Source organism: Callionymus lyra, chromosome 12, assembly GCF_982586985.1.
Source record: "Callionymus lyra chromosome 12, fCalLyr1.hap1.1, whole genome shotgun sequence".
NCBI classification, from domain to species: domain Eukaryota; kingdom Metazoa; phylum Chordata; class Actinopteri; order Syngnathiformes; family Callionymidae; genus Callionymus; species Callionymus lyra.
Window position 1 is genome coordinate 14,004,037 of NC_141829.1, and position 23,365 is coordinate 14,027,401.

The following is a 23,365-nucleotide window of genomic DNA, read 5'->3' on the forward strand; positions in this document are numbered from 1 at the left end:
GTGGGAAGCATGTTATGACAGATATATTCGTGAAAGAAGTGACACCAGTGAAAGACGCTCGTCTTGCCGTGCCGTAGCTCCCCCTGTAGTAGTCGAAATTTGGATAAATGATATTCTTTTCAAGTTCATCAGTGACTTCTCGATATCGGAACTGATGAGATCACTCCGTCTCTCCGGCTTGTCTCGGAGGCGTAGGGATGTGACATAAAAACAATACTGTTCCACGTCGTCAGGTGTGACCACAGTTTAAAGGCTCAAACTCAATAACGATGAATCATCTTTAATGTTCCCTTGAATTTTCTTCATTTCGCCGGCAGCTTCATCTCTGGTGCGTGCGGATTAGTTTTGGAAACTATATTATGGAAGGAGCCTTTGGGTATTTTACTCCATGAAACTCTCACTTTACTTACTTTGGCTAATTGCTCGGAGCCCAAAATCAACACCGGAGAGATTCTTTCATACTGTCGTCTTGATTTCTTTCTAACAAAATCCTGTCTTCTGGGGTTTTTTTTTTTAATGATTGGCTGCTATGAAAATGTAGGTATTGTTTCTGAAAGGTTTCTGGTATGTGGGAAAGCGGCGTTTCTGCGCTAGCACTGACAGCTGAAACAGGCTAATTTAGAAATGTCATCTCCTGGTCAGGCTTTTCATTTTAATGGACTTTTTCTTTTTTTTTGTATCCCTGCTTTAATAGCATAACGCAGGCCGGCACAGAATCAGCAGCCTTTTCTGTAATGCCTCCTGTTGTTAAAACAATCCGCACGCTATGACTGGATTAAATCAGAGGAGACATTTGTATTCCCTTCATAACATGCAGTATGCAGCAGACATGTCACTTTAAGTCGACACAGCAGAAAGATTCAATAATGCAACCTTTTGTCAGGAAGTGGCTGACGACATGAAGTTACATTTTTGCTCGATAACCAAAAGATGCTACAATTCAACTTTTGGATTGGACACAATAAATGACCCTGACCCTTACCCTTACCCTTACCCTTACCCTTACCCTTACCCTTACCCTTACCCTTACCCTTACCCTTACCCTTACCCTTACCCCTACCCCTACCCCTACCCTTACCCTTACCCTAACCCTAACACTAACCCTTACTCCTACCCCTAACCATAACCCTAATCCTTACCCCTACTCCTACCCTTACACTTACCCTTACACTTACCATAAACCTTACCCTTACCCTTACCCTAACCCTAACCCTAACCCTAACCCTACCCCTACCCCTACCCCTAACCCTTACTCCTACCCCTAACCCTAACCCTAATCCTTACCCCTACTCCTACTCCTACCCTTACCCTTACCCTTACCTTTAACCTTACCATTACCCTTACCATAACCCTTACCCTTACCCTTACCCTTACCCTTACCCTTACCCCTACCCCTACCCCTACCCCTAGCCTTACCCTAACCCACTAAAATAATGGTAATGTATAAATGTTATGTTAAAAATCATTAATTTAAAAATAGATGGAAAATAATATGTTTTGAATGTTAAAAGGATTGACTTAGCGATCCGCTATCTTGGTAATCCAAAGTCCTTTGGTTACTTATCCGTGCTTTGCTCTGACCTCCCAATTACGCTATTAACCTTGACTCTTAATCTCTGTTTTTGGACTGTTGGAAGGAAACTCAAGCAACAAAAATCACCAGCTGCCCAAAGATTTGACACTATGTTTACCATAAGCTCCCTGGATATATATAAGTTCTAGTCACAAGTGGTTCAATAAATAAACTATTGTTCTACTTAACAAATTTAAGGAACAAAACATACGATCGCTGAAACAACTCAACCAATTCACTGAAAATAAAACACACAATCAATGGGACTGTTCGTCTGAATCTGTGTGTTTTGTTCTGTGAATGTGTTAAGTTGTTTAATTAATTTGTGTTTTGTTTTGTGAATTTGTTTTCCAGTGATTTAATGTTTTATTTCTGAATTTGTTTATTTAGTTTTGCACCTCTCAGCCACCGTCCAAAACTTCTCCAAACCAAATATATTTGTGTAGAGCTGCTACAGTATAGATTGTAATACGGTCGGAGCTAAGGCTAGAGCTTCGTCAAGTCGTGCTTTAATAAACACGTTCTGCTCCGCCGGCCCTGGCACTCGTTCCATCGGCAGATCCGTCAGCTCACTCATTTTCAGTCAAGCCAGTCAGCCGTCTAATGCCTCCATGCCTTCAGTTAGCCGCTATTAGCCCGTAGATGAATATCATTCCCTCTGTTCCACTGAAGCAGCCATGTGACGCAGCTTCTGTGAGCGCTGACACAATGATGAATAGCTGCGAGGCGGCCCTCGCGCAGAAAATAACTATTTCCTTTAGGATATTACGCAGCAAAGAGAGATGGATTTTTTCTTTTTTTTTTACATAGCACAGTCAAAATCTCGAGCTTAGATTATGAAAAGCGGTAGATCATGTAGATGTGTGGCAGTGCAATGCATCACTTGTTTCCAATTTCATATTGTGTGCAATGCTTGGGCCACAACAACAACATCACAAAACAGCGCAGCACAGCTTCCATTTGATAAAAATAATCTATTAAATGTGCTTTTTTGTTTGTTTGTTGCAATTATTGGTCCAAGTCTGTGTTTTGATGCATATTTCACCAGCATCTTAGAGTTTTAGTTCAACCGCCAATACTCTGTTGACTTGAGGTTATCGTATCTAAGCATGTGAAAGAAGGAAATAGTACCTTAATCGGAACGATCTTCCTCTCTCTTTGCGCTTGATGGAGTCTACTGACTCTTTCAAGAAATATCTTAAGACGTTTTTATTCGTGCAGGCTTTTCCTTGATTTTTTGGAACTCCTGTTGTGTTATCAGTTTTATCTTGACCTTTAAAGTATATACATATACATAAAAGCGCTATATAAATACAAATTACTTACTTACTTACTTATAGTCTGATTTTTAGCGTGTTATTCGGTCCAAATGTGCCAAAGCTTTGGACTTAAAACATCTTTGTTTTTCAACCACTGATCATGCTTTCTTTTCATGTCTATCCTCTTCATGTATTGATTAACATCGTCTTCCTGTTTTTATTTACCTAGCACCTCTATTTCTTTTCTTTTATATCCATCATGTCCACTGTCTCCTCCTGCACATGTCCAGCTCATCTGGTTCCTTGACTCTGTTACCAAACTTGTCCACAATTTTTCAGTGCCTTCAACTTTTCGTTCTTGTGATTGCCATCAGAGCTCAGACAATAGATGGTTGGCTTTTAGCCTAGAGGTTGCGGGTTCGACCTCACCCTCACCTGACCCTAACCCCTAACCCCAAACCTAACCCCAGGTTTTGCCAAACGAATTAGTTAGAGAATCATTTGAGTAGCTTCTGAAAGACTGTCAATGAGAGTCATTGTAACAGACGGATGGCATAACATGTTTTTGAGATTCACAAATGTTCAAAGAGGAGGCAGAATATTAGAATCATTCAAGACGTGCTCGTACGAAATTATGTCGTAAAAAGTGGACGTGATGGACAGAAGAAGTCCACGTAACTAGTCTGGAGGACAGTTGTATAACGTGAAGGACAATGGATAAAAAAGCAAGACAGATTAAGGCTTAAAAAAATGTGGGGGGATGAAAAGAAAATTACCAGGGATGTGCACTTTTTATTAACTATATTTGTGGTTGTACCAGCTTCATCCCAGACTCTTGCCAAAGATGAAATGGACTTTGGGACAACCTCAAATTTTCTTACTTATTATTTTCCAGTTGGAGCATGAACGGGCGCTGGACTCGCAGCGCTTTGGACAGGCGCAGGTGAAGGCGGAGACGCAGCAGTTCGAGCGGGACCACAAGGATCTTCTGGCCAAAGCCGTGGTCACGCTTCAGGAGGCGGTGAACGCTCATCAGGAGGAGCTGGAGCTCCACAGAGAACGTCAGCTCCAGCAGGACATTTGTCTGCAACTCAAAAACCAGGTCGGTCTAACTCTATGTCTACCACTACCCCCAACCTTAACCCTAACCCCCTGACCTACTAAACCTAACCGCCCCAACCATAACCCCCTTACTAAAACTGTAACTCTAGACTTAACAGGAGAACCCTAATTCTAACCCTAATTCTAACCCTAACAACCTAAGTCTAACTCTACCCCTAACCCCCTGACACACTAAACCTAACCCCCCAACCATAACCCCTTCATTTAACTCTAACTCTGAACCTAATTCTAACCCTAACTCGAACCCTGACCCTAACCACTTATCTCTACCCCTACCCCTAACATTTTTAAAGGGCACCTTATGTGCTGATTTAAGTGTCTCTTAAATTGTTCTAGGACCTCTATTATACTCATCAGTATGTTTCTTTTTGCACAAAACTCTCATTTAATAGAGATATTTACATTAGAAAATACGCTTAAGCCCCGCCCACTTAAAATGCGCCGTTTTGGCTGGAGAAGAAGTCTCGTCCACTCTGCTCTGATTGGTCACAAAACACGAGTTGCATTCAAGGACTCTCGTAAATTTCAAACTCACCCCTAAAACTCACATATTGTACGTTAAAAACGAATCATTAAAATAAGGTTTGCTGCTAAATATACACATTATAAAAACACCTAAAGGCAGAAGTAACTCTCACCATGTTTACATAAATATTTATTTTGTTTCACGATTAACATGTAGGTACTTAACTGATTTAGGGCTTCTAGGGGAGGACACCTCCATCAGAATGATGTCAGAATGTTGAATTTAAACCTCGTTTGGCGAGAATATAATAATAATAATAATAATTACTTCAAAATGAACTACTGCATTTTGAAGAAGAAGATTTTAACATTTACAACATGCGAATAGTCAAGAGAGTCTGGTTTTCACCTCAGGTGCCCTTTAATAATTTAAGTGACCTTGTTGACTTTTTGTCCTTTATTTCCTTAACTTGTATTTTTTCGAATTCAAAAAACTATATTCTGCAAATTCATTCATCTGTTAAACTCAATAATTATTAAATAAATGAATATAATTCCACATATTTCCAGCAGGATTGGTCGGAGTGTGTCAGTGTTATTACAGTAGGATTCTGCTGACTGCAGGCTTTGACTCGGTGCATGTTCTCCACATGACACCAGCTTATTAACTGGAGTCTGCTGAGCATGATGTAATCTCTCTCCAATACTGGTTCATCCACTGGTAATATCATCAGGCAGAAATCCCCCAATTCTGTATGAATTTAAAATACTCAGTAGTAGGCAGTTCGAAGACTTTCTTATTCGTGCAGGCTTTCCCCTGATTTTCTGGGACACATGTGTTTTTCTCAGTGTTATCTTAATCTTTTTAATATATATATATATATTTTTTTATTTTTTAAGCGATTTGTGACCCTGGTCTATAAAAGCGCTATATAATTACAAATAACTTACCTTTACTGTTGTTGAAAAAGACAAATAATGATCCTGGTTTTGATTATTGAACTGAACAGATTCTTCCAGTTACTTACAATCTTTCTTTTACTTCTAGAAGTGAAACTTACATCGAATAAGACAGGAAGTGAATAAAGAAAATAATAAGGACAAAAAACATGGATTGTTACCGATATAACTATTATAATATCCCAATATGTATTTTTATATTCAGGCACTTTAAATCTCAAAAGAAAGGGTATTTATGTATTTAAAACCTTTTGTGAGATTCTGGATTATGACCGAAAAACTTTAAAGTATTATTATGAGCATTTTGACGCTGATGTTATAACTGTTGTACATGTGTACGTAACGGTCAGTTATATTTCAATTATAAAATAAATAATACATACAAGAATCGAGCACCACATGAAATATTTACATGTGTTCATCAGCCCCGCCCACTGAAAACACTTTGTTTTTCTTGAGATTAAAGCTTATTAAACATAACCACACACTTTACTGTGATTGGTCAAACATCAAGGTTTGTCACTGCGTGTCATCAATCCCGGAAGTATCCACCTCCAAGGGATTCGTTGCCTAAACAAAGCGGGGTGTGATTACAGCTGGCTGGAGGAGCGAAGCCATTATTATGTCATAATGGACTCTTGTAACCTCTCGTTCGCCCAGATTTCAGACAGAGGTGAAATTGGATTTTCACACAAGTTGTCCTTAAAAAATATATATTTTGGCACATGATGGATTTTATAATGATTTTGACTAGAGCATTTATCAGTGCACTTTTAGAATAACTAAAAACTAAATGTCTATTTATACTTTATAAATGTCGTATTAAAATGTAAATATGTTCATTAAAGCTTCATATTTTCTTCCCTCATTACTTTTGCTCATAATTAGTCACATAATCTTTCATTCCAGCCGTCTCACCTGAGATTCATCTCTATCCCTCTATTTAGTGTGGCATTGAACTGGTCATTTTAGTTCGGGCGGAAAGTCATCGCAGAAATACAAATGAGGGTTAAGACGACTAATGAGCGTTTCCTGCGCGAGGCGGCCTAATTCAATTCCAGTTATCACGGGAGACAGGCTTCTTTTTCTTCTTCTTGGATTATCAGCTGTGAGCTCGGCAGTTTCTCTGGCCACTGTAATTAGCGCGTCATTGTTCTTCGGCGCCAGAGCTTCGGTTCTTTTTTAACTCTGTCCTTGCTTTCATTTCGCCGCTAGCTTATGTCTCATTCCCGGGCATCGCTGATGAACAATCGTTTTTTTTTACTTTCAGACCCGCTCAAGAAAGCCTGCGGGGAGGGCAGATTTATTTGCTCCGTGGTAAAGTCTAATGGTACATAAGGAGCTTAAGAAAAAGTATTGTCTATCTAATGAAAATGATCTCTCGTGGTGGAATAATTTTAAACATAAATAATAGGCCGTACTAAGATCCAAACCGTGCCTTGTTAGCTATGACGAGCTTTTTCCAGATACAATTCAGGCTTTTAGATTCTTAAATGTCATTTCATTTTGTCCTTTCTTAGAAGGAACCAGTGAAGATGATGGACGGATGGAACAGTATTCCATTAGTGCATTAGGAATATCAGAGCTGGTTATTACCACCTCAATAAATACTACCTTTACTACCTTCACAGAGTGACCTTACCCCTGTAAGTATAGGCTTCTACCTTCTAAGAAAAATGGTTTAAACGACACGTTCATCCAGGATGGGCTCACATGTTGACTCTTGACAAATCATTCCCAGAGGTAGTGTACATATACTTCTAGAATATTAAGTGTGTGATTTAATTTCTCCCCGAGTCTTAATGGATCTCCCATGAATGCCTCTGTACGTCGCATGTGTCATTAACTTCCATTAGTACTGTTGTTCAGCTTTCTACATCCGTGGTATTTCTTTTTTTTTTCTCTCCTCCAAGCCAAGTTTCTTTTCTTATCTTAAAAAAAAAATACTCTTCTATCTGTCAAAAGGAATTCTGAGATGGACGATTTATACGCCCCCTGACAAAAAAAAAAAAAAAGACACGGCTGTATAATTATATGAACAAAGACTTTCGCAGGCACTTGTGGGTAGATAGAAAAAAGGCCATATTTCATTTGTCACTCGTTCGTCTCTGCAGACTCTTTATGCTCCTTTTTCCAGCCGGTTTTTATCCCGTTTGATTTCCAACAGATTAACTTTCCCGGGTACAGTTTCTTTATATCACCAACTCTATATTTCTACGAGTGCATCGAAGTAGAGTTCAGGAGTACATGTACATTGACATTTTTTAAAGTGTCAAAAAAGTATTGTTGATAAAGAGGACACAGCTTTATGTGTTTAGACAAGTACATTGAAGGTACTTTTTAGAAGAAAAATGTATGTAAATAGATTTTACAGAGAGAAACGATTGGGATTCAAAATTAATTTGTGATTCAATATTAATAAAACCTCAATACCATTGACAAAAATGTTATAAATATCCATTTTAAAATCGTGAAAAGCATATATATTATATCCTGTATTATATAAGTATAGGAAAAATATCATTATTCAGAGAAATGAGTGTCACTATTTAGTCTTTATCAGCAGATTTGTCTCTGATTTCCTACATGAAGAACAGAATGTTTCTGAAGGACTAGCAAAAACAACCCTTGAGAAAATATTAGGGTGTTTTTAATCACATAAGGGTTCATTGAAAACATATGCAAGGTCAACAGAAAGGTTCAATTATAGAAGCTAGACAGTTGTAGTAAACAATAATGTATATAAAGACTCACAGAAATTTGACCCAGTTTTTTATGGACGGAAGACGAGGTCGGTTGAAGGGGATTAAAGGTTCTGATGCCTGCTATGATGTAAGTTTATTGCAAAACCTACAAAGTAAAGAAGTCTGGTCTTAATTTCAAGTAGGATTGAAAATCTTGACTCCTAAATGCGACCATAGGATTCTTCTAAAGGTTTTATTGTTGCTGCCATTTTTAAACCTCCTGTTATCTCAGGGTCTAGGGCCTTCGGGTCACCTTGACCCTGAGATAAAACTAGGATTAAAATAAATTCAAAACATCAAATCTAATTGCGTTGCTTTTATATTTTCAACTTGACCTTGCCAGAATCATTTTATTTTATTTCCACAAACATTGACTTATGCTTCGTTACCGTCACCACTTTTATCATGATTTTAAATAAATAACTCTAACAAAGAGGTGTAGTAGCTCCACTGACTGTAGCTCTCTAATGGATTGGACGCGAGGCTTGTATCTCTCGTTCACAGCTGCTGCCTTTTTCTCCACGGCGGGCCATGGAGTGTGATTGCATAGATGGCTCTGCTGGTGCTAATGCGTTTGAGCCTTTGTTCATTTGCAGTTCAGTCCTACAGGGATACTCTAGCTCTCTGTGATAGATCTGGGAATCTGCATGAGTCCTCTGCATGCACACAGACGACCTGAATCGTCACTTTTGTATTTTTGTGTTGTATTATGTGGCTTTAATATTGGTGGTATAAGCTACTTATGAAAAAAAAAAAATATATATATATATATATATATATATAATCCTTTTAATTTGATTTGGAGAAAGATACAATATGGACAGTGTCTTTGAAGATCTTCAGACAAAAAATAATCTTTTTTTTTATCAATAAAAAGCATCACTTGTTTAGTCTTAGATAGAGGTATACGTGGAAACATAGAAAATCCCCAGAACTCATTATTTATCTCAATGTATAAAACACTATATTACATGGGACATAAGTACATGTTTGTGTGTCTGTTTGTACCACGGTTTTCCTTGTTATGGTTGTGGGGGGGTGGAGCCTAACTCGTCTACTTTGGGGCGAGAAGCTGTTGAGCACCATAAACATGTTGAATTGTGGGAGATCCCTTTACTTCAATACCGGCTCCTAAAGATCCTTTTTTTTAATACCAATTTTTAAAAGGTCAATTCTAAGCATCATTTTTTCACTTTTGGTTCATTTCTACTTGAGGCTGTTTTCTTACAGAAAACAATAAAATAATAATTGTATGTGCTATCGAACACTTAGTACAGAAACATTTGCCCACTACAATTACTTATATTACATAATATTTATATGTATTCTCGGTTACTTTTCGTCAAAACACTTTGATTATTTGATTTTTAAATACTTTACTTTTTTTCCAGGATATTTTTCAATTAGTTCCAAATAAATATTCACATTGCAAATGTTACAATCATATTTATAAAATGAAATTTAAATCTATATCAATATCTAAAAGAACAGTTATGTATTGCAGTCTTAATATTTAGGTTTACTTTAAGAATTTTTCTTTTTTTTTAATAAAACGACATTGTTACCGCATAACTTTAAATACAAATATCTTTAAAAAAAAAAAAATTCTGTACAAATGTAAAAATGTGTGTTAACATATATAAATAATATATATAAAATAAAATATATATATAAGATTTAAAGTTAAATGTTTCATTGGTGCATTTGCAAGGGATTGAACCACCTTTTTTCTAGCCAGCTGTAATCACACCCTGCTTTGTTTGGACAACAAGTCCCTTGGAGGTGGATGCTTTCGAAATTGATGACACGCAGTGACAAACCTTGATGTTTGACCAATCACAGCAGAGTGCGTGCATGTTAAACAAGCTTTCATCTCCAGAAAAACAAAGTGTTTTCAGTGGGCGGGGCTAAAGAACACTTCCTAATGTAAATATTTCAACGTGAAACTTTTGTAGAAACTTTTTTCCAATAAGTAATTTCGAAAAAAGATCTAAACAACAAAGGATTGATATTTGAACTGAATAACTTTGTTTATTATTTTGACCGCCCTTCTTAAGTTCTTAGAATGTTTGGCCTCAGCTGGTGTTTGGAAGTGAGTGATTTCCCGCAGACAGCTGATGATAGGAAATTACCTTGTGTGTGTGTTTGCATGTGTGTGTGTGTGTGTGTGTGTGTGTGTGTGTGTGTGTGTGTGTGTGTGTGTGTGTAGCTGCAACTCTGGCAGGCACAGCAGGAGGAGACAGCGAAGCTGGAGGCGACTATTGCTGCCAGACGACGTGAGGAGCACGAGGCGAGGATGAAGAAGGAGCAGGAGAGAGAGGCCACCATGAGAACCCAGCAGAAAGAGAGAGTAAATAAACTTCTCCTTTACTTTAAGCCCACATATTTGTCTCTGCTTTCGAACTCTTAAAATGATGGAAATACCCTTTTATAATCCGGATCATTACTGAGATTAATCTTAATCCGGAGGCCCTTTCTTTTGTCGCACAAATGAAGCATCAGACCGTTCAATAACTCAAGTTGGAAGTTACATTTTTGAAGTTTTAACCACCTCTTTGTGTTTTTTCCTATCCTTAATTTGTTCTTGTCCCACGAGAAACAACACGCTAATGCGAACATTCGACTGTTTAATCGATCATCTCCCCGAGGAGCTCCTGCCAGACTCCTGAGACCGTCTGATTAATGAGAGCATTAAGGCCAAATTCAATCCTCCGAACGTTTATAACTCGGCAACAATACCTGACGTTGAAATATCAACTCATTTTCCATGGGTTCACACTCATCTGATTCCCACTTAGTTGGTATCAATAGGACACAGCGGCGCTCTGCCCGAGCCTGATTAGAGCAACCTTCTCCCGGGCTGTTGTTCTTCAAGTGTTTTCCTGCCTTCAGGTCCGTCAGTTTCATTTCAAGCTGCGGAAGAACAGGGAGGAGGTGGAGAGGAGGGATCAGGAGAGGCTGGCGAAGCTGAGGAGTGTCATGGCAGAGCAGGCCAGGCAGGACCAGGAGAGGTGAGCAGGGTTTTTTTTTTATAGTTTATTTCAGCCAATTCAAACATTGTGATCCATGTGTAATGAACAGGTAAATGCCAAACCTCGCCGCCTGCATTATTAAAAGAAGATTTCATATCTCTGGGCTAATAAATTCAATGAGCATAGTTCTAAAGTTTTCTTTAAGGTCAGAAGCCCATTTCTTTCTCAGTAAAGAGGTCGAGAAAAATGAGCTTTATATCCACATTTTTGCATAAATCTTCTTCGAATCACTGCATTTTAATACAAGATATTCTCTTATAGCGTCTGTCCATTGAAATCTATTTCACCTGCGTCATGTCCACAAACTTCTAAGCTATTTTGACTTGTTTTGAGTTTAATTTTTAGCCTACTACGCCATGATGTCATCAAAACTCAAATTATTATATATAACTGTATGAAATACTATCATGGCACCCAAGACAATGCAGGAAGCAGGAGGTAAAATGATCAAATACATATTTGATTCACAAAAAAACAAACGGGAGCAAAACAAAAACACTATACTAAAGGAGTCCACAAGATGGCGGCAAACAAATTTCAGAGTCCAGTTCATGTCCAATAATCAGTACAAACAAACAGGCAGTAATACAGAACATGGTGGAAGTCAGACTCATGTACCACTAAGAGGGGAAAACGAAAACGCGAAAAGTAAATAATGTAATTCAAACTCAAACACTGAGTAACTTAAATGGCTGATAAAAAAATTAACGAGGAAGAAATCAATTTAATTGTCTAAGCAAGCACAGGTCCAGCGAATGAAAATACGGACGATGGAATGTCAACGTCATCCCAGGTAGTTCTGTGGACGAGCTAACGCTGGTTCCTTGTAAAGCCAGCATGTATGAAGGCTGTGTGAGAGTTGCCAGCTTTGAACGTGGTTAGGAGGACCTGCCAAACTGTCTGGAACCACAGACAGACAAGGAAGAAAACAGGATATTTTCTAACAGAAAAAATAACAGTTAAGGGCCCAGTAAGACTCGTTTGCCGGCATTTTTTTAAGTCCAAGGCTCTTTTTTTTTTAAACGACTTATACAGCAGAAAAAGTAATTTCACCCGTCCTTTTTTTCACCTCACAACTTCACTTTCAAAATCACAACAATGTTTCTTATTTCCTTTGTCGCTGTCAAATTTTCTTACTTTAAAAGTGTGTCCCAACGACCCGGCCTTGGTCCAGTACTGGTCCATGTTAAATTTGTTTCTGGGCTGGACAGAAAGAATAGAATGAAAGAATACAAATGTAACTATTTGTTTTGTTTCAATTATAAATGCTTCAAAGTTGTTTAATTTTGGAGGAAAACAAATAATTTTTAAATAAATTAGCATGTGACTCTTTACACGTCAAAACACTTGTTTCCTTAAGTTTACCCCAAAAATAAACCTGTAAACTAGTGAAAATAACATAAACATGACTCATCTCAATTCATATGCCACATCTTGAAGGGTAACCCTAGAAAAAATAAAAATAAACTGGTCCACTAAAGTCTTCTACAAAACCTACACTTTTTATCAAAAAGTTTTTTTGTGGATTAAAGTTTACAGACTGAAGACTGTGATGCATTTTATTGTTTGCAATATATGGCACAAAAAGACCTTCCTCGGTCCCTGAACCTCCTTCTCCTCTTGACTGTCGGCCATTGGTGGAGATCAGGAATTCTACTCTGTCTTCGTCTGAACGATCAATACTTTGCTCTCATTCTTGAGTGATTCTTGGAGAATGTTTCACTCCACAGCTTCATATAAGAACCCTTTTCTCACCAGGGAATGGGTACTTCAGTCTTTTCTAACTCAAACCCACAGAGGCCGCCATCAGCATCCGAACTCAGAACTGGCCCTGGCTTTATAGAACTAAATAGACCAGAGGAGTCAAACTCAAGCACTCGATGTCGATCTATAAATCTTCTCTATCCTACCAACACTAAACAAAGAAATTCCTTTCTGTCATATTCTGTTTTTCTTTTATTGGAAATCTCTGTATAATTGTTGATATCAACTTTAAATATTTTTCTACTAGTAATCCTGTTAAGTTTGTTTTAATAAATATTTGCATATCACGTAGCATTCAGTCAGCAGACACTGCTAACTACGTAGCAAGGCTGTCCAATTTCCTCGTCGGATATTTCTAGGCCTAGCCCTTGACACTCCATTCAAAGGGGTAGAGGTAGGGGAAGGGCTAAGGCGTAGGTTTGAGACGCAGCCTTATGGTGTATCCCAAATCTCGCACTTCTGCACCTACACTAAATATTTTGAGTACACATGTGCGTTCGCACGGAGAAGTGTGTGAAAATGTAGTGCGGTCTCAATTGGCGCACTCAAACGGCCAGAGAATTGAGTGTGGATCGATGGACAATTTCCACCCTCAACAGCTCCCTTCGAGCTCCCTTCCATAGATGACGGTACTTACTTATAGAGCGACATCACAAGTGTCTCGACAAAGCACTCATTTTACTTCAAAACATCAATAATAATACAATGAAACTTAATAACTTTTTTGCAATTGGCGAAAAGTTCTGTCAAGTGTCTGTGATTGGGTTTCAATGGCTGGTTGCAATCAGCGTTAAAAAGTAGTAGAAGAAGAAGCTGTCGAGTTATTTACGGTAAGTGCGTAGCGGCAGTGTTTGATTTGAGACAGTACTACCCTGTTGAAAATGTGTGTACCGTGCTAGTAAGTGCACAGTTTTACAGTGTACTGTAAAGCAGTGCAATTTGAGACAGCACAAGAGTTACCCAGTTCAGGTTACGATAGATTTTCATCGCGTTCCAAATTCCCCCTTAGATACACGAATCGTACTCACCTACTATTATTACTAGTTTTTCCATTTGTTTTTTGCACTTTCAACTAATAACTGAATGGGTTACAGTTGATTGCAGTACACTCAAGTGTCCACTGGAGTGGTTGATGCACTTTTACATCAAGACTCATGCATTTTTTGGTAGCTGTCCACGGTAGTAGCCCAAGAAACCGCAGCTCCAAAGACGTTTTTCAAGCAGGTACTCTTGGTATTACGTGACGCAAAATATTTACAGAATTAAATCAACAGACGCTAACATTGACTCAGCAAGTAATCCAGGGATTGGAAAGCTTGTCCTGCCGTCTGATAAAATACTGAACATTCCCATCAATCTGAACCTCTAACGCTCCGGTCGATAAATGTTCTACGGCAGCATCATGCCACGCAGCGAACCCCTCGTTTAAGTCTGTTGATGTGGCATATGTTGTTTTGATTAGAGTCAGACGGGGTGAACCACCAGCTGGCAGCGAACGCTGCTGCGCTAGTAAAGATGTTTGTTCTTAACGTAAATAAACAGTGATCAGTTACTGTAGCTGTTGCTCGGCAGCTGATGGGGAAAACATTTGTGTCGCTTAGAACCGACGCTACTACTGACAGAGCAATTAACTGCAATGAAAATAAATACAATTATTTAATCACTTTTTTTTATTTAAAACCCAAGTCACAAAAGACTTATTTAAGATGAACTGTTTCATATATTTTTTAGATAAATATATATATATGTTATTGAACTTAATTAAATCATAATCATACATATAATCATGACATAAAATAAATAGTTCTCATTTTTTAATTGATTTAAAAGAAGAAAAGAAAAAACCTTATTTTAAAAAAAGGTATTATGAATAAAGCAAAAATAAATAATTATTATTATTATATTAATTATTTATTTAAACAATTCAATTGTTTTTAAATCAGTATTTTAATTGCATTGATTGTGTAATTACTCCTATAATGAGCAAGCATACATTAATTATGTATTATTATATTTATGTAGTAACCAGAAAAGAAAGAAAGAAAGATGTGGTGATTAATTTAAGTCCATGTATTCAAGCGTTGTTTATTCACTAATTATATTGTTTATCACTAACACTGTGTATTATAAAATATTTATCCTCCTTTTCTCGGTTTTTAGTTTTTTGTTAGTTTCTTGTGAAATAAGATAAGATATTTAAGTTGTCACAGCTAAAAAATATTAAACCTACACACAATTACTTACTTAGACCCGGGGGCCTGAAAACAAATGTGTTTGAGGTATCCCTTGTGTTTTCTCTGTGTCAAGGTTACATAAATACATATGCAGTGGTGGAGGCCCACCTAAAACAACACAAGGGGATACCACAAACACATTTGTGTATTGTGTATAACTTAATGCATATAGAAAACAAATAAAAGAAATGATAACCAAAATAATAATGAAAACACAGCAGGTCACCAAAAAAATACATATACATACACATTATATTAATATAAACATTACACATATTCTAAATAAATAATGTAAATATAATGGTAGTAAAATAATATCTTGATAACAAAATAGCGAAATACAAATATTAATAAATGTAGAACTCAAAATATTGGCAATTTAGTATTTATTGTTTTTAAATGTTTTGAATTACCTTAATTTAATTTAAATAACAATTTTAATTTTTCATTTCAATATGAATTACTCGATCATTTATGCTGTGATACAAATGTACGTGTTGTTCAATCGTCTGGTATTTTAAAATATATTTACAACGCATTTTAAATTTCATATTAAAACATGTTTGTTTCTTCTTTATTTAGCTGATGATTATACTAATATTGTAATATTAAATATGTAATAATGTTGGATTAATGAATATATATTTTATGAATATATGTTTTCTATTTTTATCTGACGATTATACTAATATTGTAGTATTCCATATTTAATAATGTTGGATTAATGAATATATGTTTTATGAATATATGTTTTCTGTGTTTAGCTGACGTTTATACTAACATTTTCATGTTGTAAAAATGAATATAGTTTTTATATAAAATGGTCTTAGAGCAGCTGTTCGTGTGATTTATCTCAGGGTACAGTTTCGAGCTCACATGTTGCAGAAGAGGAGGCAGGAGAGGGAGGCGAGGGAGGCTGAGCAGCAGCGAGAGGAGGAGGAGAAGCAGAATCGTCTAGAAGCTCTGAGAAACCAGGTGGGTCATTATCTGCTCTTAACCCTCCAACCCTCCATCATCTGCTGTTCTACAGAACACCACCCGGAAGAGGAGGCCCCGGCAGAAGTGGGTCGTGACTGCCACCTTTCGGTGGTGACGACACACTACTGCTTTTTTTTTTTAATTGTATTTATTTATTTCATATTTTTGCACAGATGTATTAGACACCATCGTTCAACAGTTAGCAAGAATATATCTCGTTACACTTAAATATTTTATTAAATATTTTATTTATGATTTGCTTGCTAGCTTAGCTGCTAACTGTAGCCATTTTAAGGTGATATTTTCTTTTTATATTTTCATAATTTAAATCTAAATTCTGTCAATCTTAAATTGAATAACTTGAGAAAAAAACGTTTATATGATTGTAAAACATTGACTATATTGCATTTTTTGTTTGTTTGTTTTTTTTATTTTTTTATTTTGTGTCTGATGCAAAAATTGTCAATTCACACCTTTATGTTGCACTTAAGTTAAGAGACCCTTTTTAAGTTTTACTTTTAGATCAGTTAACGTAATTTCACTAATGTCCATTTTTAAATATTGTCAATTAGCAGCTTCTCCTTTTCCCCCTCTTTAATTCACTTGTTTTATTTTATTTTATGTAAATAGTATTTTGTTTCCTTCTTTATATTCTATAGTTTAATAGCAGGGCTTTAGAAACTACATTTCTTAAGAGGCCTCGATACATACAAGACAAAAAGACTTAATATGATTTTAAAATGTAAAGAAATAAAGGACATAACATATGGGGGGGGGATTATATATATGTGAATATGTAAATATAAACATTATATCAAATAATTTCTTTCAATATATTTTGGTCAGCATAGCGCATTTATGACATCTTAGAACCACACTCTGAAGCTTATAATGTAGTTTATTATATATTTTTACATTTATCATTATAACCCATCATGAACTCTTCTATAAAAAGCCTTATTCATGTATTAATAATCTTGCAAATAAGATGTATTTCTAGGGACAAGAAATACTTGTGAAAAAGACAAAAGATATGAAGAAAAGTCCTTAAACGACAACAAAAACCCCAACTTTATTTAGATGTATTTTGAGATGAATTATTAATGAATTGTTTAATTTAATGAAGTTTGGTAGCTTTCGAATTAATTTCTGAATTATATTTTGAATAGTTTAAATAGTGTTAACTGTATTAATAGTTTAATAGATATTAGCACTTTTTCCAGGTCTATAATATTTATAGTGTATTTTCACTATTCACTATTTTCACCGCACCAAAAATAGTTCTGCATTATGCTTTATAAGTGTGTTCAATTCTATTTTGTCTTCCCTTAATGTTGAAATGCATTCGACGCGTCCCCAGGTCGCCGTGGTGGCGGAAGCAGACCCAGAGAGGATGATGGGAGATACAGAAGCTCGGAGGATCCGACAGCGAAACGAGCAGGAGTTTGAACTTCATAAACCTCTGTTTGGTCTCAACACCTACACGGACCGGCAGGTGAGTTGGACTTCATCCGGGGCGGGGGAGGGGAGATTTACTTGTCAGCCTGAACCTTTTGACGGACAGGTCTGTCAGTCATAGGTGAGTAAAAAACAAGATAAGGTCAAGGTGGTTTTTTTTTGTTTTTATGTGGTCATCTTAGCTTGTCAATATTATGTAAGTGAGTCGTTGTGTCAAATAATGTTTGTTTAGCGCTTCTGGACGCTGGACATCCTTGGTCTCAAGGCCACTCCGTCAATCAGTGAACTGCTTATATATATATGTGTGTGTGTGTGTGTGTGTGTGTGTGTGTGTGTGTGTGTGTGTGTGTGTGTGTGTGTGTGTGTGTGTGTGTGTCTGTGTGTCTGTGTGTGTGTGTGTGTGTGTGTGTGTGTGTGTGTGTGTGTGTGTGTGTGTGTGTGTGTGTGTGTGTGTGTGTGGAGGGGGGGGGCAACAGATTGCAACAACAGGTTGATAGTTTCTCAACTATGCCTGTGTTTTTTTTGTAACAAAATAACAAGGACAGGTCAGGACGGAAGTTTTCTCCATTTTCACAACACGTTATCTAATCTGTCTTCCAGATTATATCCGATCCTCGGATTAAGGTGGAGCAGGCGCTCCGTGCGGCCGGGCTGCACCAGAGCGACTACGCCAAACAGATTCTGTCTGACATAAGACCGGCCAAACCGCCACGACGCGACACCAACTCCATCATCAGGTTTTGACCAAATCGTTAATCGAGGGTCAATCCTTGGACCTTTTTAGTTTCTATTTAAAATATTACATCTCAAACTATTGGCAATTCTGCTGCTTTTATTGACTTTTAAGGTATAAAGTATATTTTCTTTAATTATAAATATAATTGTTAATATAATAATGCAACACAAGGTCACATTGAAGTAGTAGAAAATTATTGTAAAAGTCAGACAGAAAAAAAGATAAAAATAACAATAAAAACTTTAAGACATTCTGTTCTGGGCTGACATGCTTATATTACTTCTACTAACTGCATTGAACATTTAACTTTAAGATTGTACTAGACTCGAAAAATACAAAATGACTGTTTTTCCATTGACATGTGTCACAGTAGAGACTGGAATCCAGTAGAGTCTGTAACTCTACTAGTAGAGATTGGAATTTCTCTTGTGAATTGGGATCTGAATATTGGGATTCCAATCTCATCAAAATGTTTTGGAAAATAGACTCATAGAATAAAATTCAGCATAGGTAAGCCTACATTCACCGTTACTATTTTAGGTGAATTACTTTATGTATCTGAAATATTGTCTGTTTTATTACTTGTTTAAAAGTTTGACCTTACCTATAGACTGAGATTACTAGCGAGTAGTATGCAACAAATTGTGTTAGAAAAATGATAATTCTAAATTGTATTGTTTGAGATTTTGAAGTTTACCTATAGAAGTTCAGAAGTCTGTATGTGTAGATTCTGAATAAAAAAAATGGTTTGTAAGAATATTGTTGTTCTTTTTACTTTAACACCATATCATGAAAATAAATGTGAGTCATGGGTCAATCCGCAATGGTCCAAATGATTAAGGTCTATGACCTGCACCAGACGGCTGTCCCCATGGTTACAATGTGTATTGACAGAAGGGTTATCAGATATCGAAAAGTAAATTCAAATAAAGTAGTTCACCTTGAATAGTAATGGTGAATGTAGGCTTACCTATGCTGAAATTTTAGGTCTATTTTTCAAAACATTTTGATGTAATCCGAATTTCTCCTATTAGAATTGGAGATTGTCCTGGTAGAATTCCAATCTCTACTAGTAGAATCTGGAATTGTCCTAGTAAAGATTGGAATCCCAATATTCAGATCCCGATTCCAATCTGCATTACTTTTTCAATTTAATTACCCTTCAAAATGACAATTGAATTTACTTTTATTTTACTTAGTTTAAAAAATATATTTAAGAAAATCCCTGTTCCTGTAAACGATGCTCACAACATTTTAAATTTTGTATATTTTACATAAACTCTTAAGGCTGTACCATAACATTTAAAACAACAAAACATCATTAAAAAACACAAATACATAAAAAAAGCAGCAGCAATGAAAAGTTGATTAATATTAATTAATCATTACTTTTTGTTTTATCAAACATTTGTTCACAATGACATATATTGTGATTTAATGTACTTTTCAACCTTTTCTCAATTTATGAAAACATGTAAGGATTTTTTCTTTTTTTTTTTAGCAAATACTATGTTGTGTTTTTAAAAGTAAATATATAGTCATCAATTTTTTTTGTGAAGTTATTTCAATCTCATTGGTTTTATTTAATGTTTTTCCACCAACAATGATAATTAATCAACTTTCCTGAACCACTAAAAGTCAATTAATAATTGATTAATTAATAAGAACAATTTCTTAGTAGGTTTATTTACCTTTTTACTACCATCAAACCTCCGAATTTTTGGATCATTCAGTCCGTTAAATTGGAAATTTTGTTAAAATTCATGAATATAGATTAAAATTGTTTGAGAAAAAAACCCAGAGTCACACAGTCTTTACCATTTTAATACTTTATTTCAAGTTTCAACATTGCACCTTTTGAAAAATACAGTATCGTAAGAAGTAGCTCAAAAAATTGCATTCAAGGATTTTGTAAATGAGGTGTGTGTGTGACTAAAGCCTATTACTATTTATTGGTCAAATGTGTGTAGTATATTCATGTACTTGTTTAGGAAATAATCATCGAGTGCTTCACAAGAACATCATACATTTAAGCATCAATCTCAAGAGCAAATCCACATGATCTGCTTCATTATAAACAAGTAACAAACTATTAAATATATTAGATAAAATAAATGAATCAACTTTTTTTTTTTAAATATGCATATCAACAGAGTATTTACAAGTTATACACACAAGTGTCTACAGCAGTTCCAAGCGCTTCTTGATGAAGTGGGACACCAAGGCTTGCGGTCTCTGCTGGTACTCCAACAGAACCTCGTGAGAGGACGTGATCTGGTCGCCCTCGAAGCGGTTCAGCAACGCCACGCAGATCACGGCGGCTGCAGGGGAGGGGGATTTGGGGGGTCAGGGGTTAGAAACTCTCTAGACATTTTGAAGAAGATGGTCACCCCAGAAGTACCTTTGAGGCCACACACTCGAGACATGGCGGCGAAAACCGAAGACTCCATCTCGATGTTCCTCACTCCAGCCTCGTGAGCTTTCCTCAGGTACTCCAGTTTCTCCTCCGCAGAGAAGGAACAGAGGGCACCGTCCAGTCGCCCCTGGCCTGGAGACAACCCAGACCTTTACTCGTCTGAATAACAGGATCTTAACCCTTGTGCGGTCTTTGGGTCAGGGTTCATGTTAGTGTTGGGGTTAGGGTTAGGGTTCACTTTCGGGTTGGGGATAGGGTTCAGGTTAGGGTTTCAATTAGGGTTAGGTTCAGGTTAGAGTTGGGGTAAGGGTGAGAGTTAGGGTTAGGGTTGGGGTAAGGGATAGGGATAGGGATAGGGTTAGGGTTTAAGTTAGGGTTAGGGTTGGGATAAATGTTAGAGTTAGGGTTGTGGTAGGGGTAGGGGTAGGGGTAGGGTTAAGGTTATGTTAAGCGTTGGACCACGAAAACCCAACCCCACGGTTGTTCTTCCTTGACCCGGAGGGGCACAAAGGTTAAGGAGACGTGCTAACATACCTTCGTAGAAGTCGTGTGTGCACATGGTGTTCCCGATGACCGTGGGGAGGTTCGGGAGCTCGGCGGAGCACTGCAGGAGCTCCTTGGCCACCTCCTCGTCCAGCTCAGTGCTCCGGGTGATGACTTTTCCCAGAACCACCTGCTCAAACTTGGGCTTGAAGGAGTAGTCCACGGCTTTATCCGTGATCACCACGGTTCCTGGAGCCAGGCCTGAGGACCAGAAACCCAGTTTTAAGAAGAACAACATGGAGAAACTGGAGATGTTGAGAAAAGCACTGACCGACTCCACCGGACGTTCCCAGACGGATCAGAACCACGTCCCGACACTGGGCGTGGTGCAGCAGTTTGATGAGCTCGTGCAGCATGATGGAGATGGAGGGGACGCCCATGCCATGCTGGAGGAGCAACAGAATATTCTTATTCTCGTTCAAGTGAGTCCAAAACACTTTTAATCATCTGTCTATTATTTAATAATTACCCTTGTTACATGTATTTGATTATGAAGTGCATTTTTATTGAAGGATTTTACTTTAAATGTACTTGTTTTATTTTGCTTATAACTTTTATTTACTCCCTCTATTTGAAAAAAAGAAACTTGATTTATTAACTCTACATATTATTTTATAATTATTTTCACAACTGAAATGGTTTTAATTATATAATGTTTAAAACTGTAAATGACAGATTTTTTACCATGAAAGGTAAATTTATTAATTTTTTAAATAAAGAAAAAAGCTTCGTTAAATGAAATGCAAAAAGCACATTTGATTATTTTTCTCTTTTTACATGCTAACTATTTATTCAGATTTTCAAGATTCCTGTTAACTATTTGTCAAATCAAACATTTATTTATAAATGTATATATATAATATACATTTTTATAATAATGCTATAATACAGATTCATTTTGTTTTTATTGTTATTATTATTTCTTAGCCTCAATTTTAAATATTTTTAATGATAAAATGTATTTTTGGAGATTTGACATTTGCTAAATCTTCCACCATTTAAATATAGGATGACCTTAAAATAAATAATCTTTGTGTATATTATTGTCTATCGGGGGGGAGAGGGGGGTTATCTCAGATTCCCCCACGGTGGGACAAACAAAGGTTTATCTTATCTTAACTTACATAACATGTTACATTTGCGTTACATCACAATAATCAGTCAGTTTTATCTTAATAAATATCAAAATATACAATATTGACAATATAATATAATATGTATATAATTTAATCAGTTTTTCTCAATTGGGATCTACTTTTCCGTCACGACTACCACATGAGTTCTAAAGTAAACTTTGGTAAACTGTAGTACTGAGAGTCACGTACACTTATTGAAAGCACGGGTCCCACTTTATACATGCAGTAGCGGTCGGTTCCCTCGCAGATGTCTTTGACGTCCTCGGGGTTCCCCTCCTGCTTCAGCTCCTGGTGCATGAACTGAGCGAACGCCTTCATCCGGTTGTTGCTGCCGCCGACGCACACAAACTGAAGTTTTTTAAAAAAGTAAAAAAAGAGATTTTTAATATCCTGCGTCGAAGCTCCTTCTAAACCGCGAGCCTCGAACCTTGATGTCTCCGAACATCTCGGGGAGGTTGTGCGACTTGGTGCCCAGGCTGAAGTGGTAGAGAATATCCTCCTCCATGGTGTCCAGGTACGGGTTCTTCACCTGGACCTGTTGACTAAACACGACCAGTTATTACTTAAAACAAAGGCGATGATAAGAAGAAGTACTTACTCGATGTAGTTGGTCTCATCGCGTCCGAAACAGTTCAACAGAATTGGCGCCATGACTGCGATGTTTCCTTCAATGTTTTTCTTTACCGATGAACTCTGAATACTGACAGAAGTTCTCGCCGCCGACATGATATAGTCGCGACCTCTCAACTCCTCGCCCATTGGTCCTGGAGAGAGGTGTAGCAACGGTCTGCCGTCAGACGGGAATGAGGGGGAAAATAAACAAGCGGATCGTTAACGTTGGAGAATGATTGGCCAAAAGTGTCAAAAGTGTGGCGAAAAAAAACAAAAACAAAGTGACAAACGTCACAACAGTTTTGACCTGATTTTTGACCTGGAACAGTCTTT

At 36.9% G+C, this 23,365-nt stretch overlaps 2 protein-coding genes across 2 annotated transcripts in view; one reads left to right on the forward strand and one right to left on the reverse strand.

The window, feature by feature from the left end:
* LOC148068358 (coiled-coil domain-containing protein 148-like) overlaps nucleotides 1–18,575 on the forward strand; it is a 36,611-nt gene extending 18,036 nt beyond the window's left edge. The window contains exons 10-15 of the mRNA XM_087804406.1: nucleotides 3,728–3,934; nucleotides 10,333–10,473; nucleotides 11,016–11,134; nucleotides 16,011–16,128; nucleotides 17,492–17,626; nucleotides 18,190–18,575. Of these exons, the coding sequence (XP_087660532.1) occupies nucleotides 3,728–3,934; nucleotides 10,333–10,473; nucleotides 11,016–11,134; nucleotides 16,011–16,128; nucleotides 17,492–17,626; nucleotides 18,190–18,333 (864 nt within the window). The 3' untranslated portion in view covers nucleotides 18,334–18,575. The remainder of the gene's footprint in view (nucleotides 1–3,727; nucleotides 3,935–10,332; nucleotides 10,474–11,015; nucleotides 11,135–16,010; nucleotides 16,129–17,491; nucleotides 17,627–18,189) is intronic.
* A 1,563-nt stretch (nucleotides 18,576–20,138) lies between these two features.
* On the reverse strand, nucleotides 20,139–23,153 carry upp2 (uridine phosphorylase 2). The gene is made up of 7 exons (XM_087804447.1): nucleotides 23,019–23,153; nucleotides 22,848–22,962; nucleotides 22,610–22,768; nucleotides 21,556–21,670; nucleotides 21,276–21,485; nucleotides 20,727–20,873; nucleotides 20,139–20,646 (listed from the first exon to the last, which is right to left on the reverse strand). The coding sequence occupies exons 1-7, from the start codon at nucleotides 23,144–23,146 to the stop codon at nucleotides 20,507–20,509; spliced, it is 1,014 nt and encodes a 337-aa protein (XP_087660573.1). The 5' UTR covers nucleotides 23,147–23,153; the 3' UTR covers nucleotides 20,139–20,506.
* Between the last annotated feature and the right edge of the window lie 212 nt (nucleotides 23,154–23,365).

Excerpts from the sequence above, each read along its gene's own strand:
- upp2 (XM_087804447.1), bottom strand. The coding sequence starts at position 23,146 with ATGTCGGCGGCGAGAACTTCTGTCAGTATTCAGAGTTCATCGGTAAAG. Across the intron at positions 22,769-22,847 it reads AGATGTTCGGAGACATCAAG|TTTGTGTGCGTCGGCGGCAG; the intron begins GTTCGAGGCTCG and ends AAAAAACTTCAG. Across the intron at positions 21,486-21,555 it reads GGGAACGTCCGGTGGAGTCG|GCCTGGCTCCAGGAACCGTG; the intron begins GTCAGTGCTTTT and ends TCTGGTCCTCAG.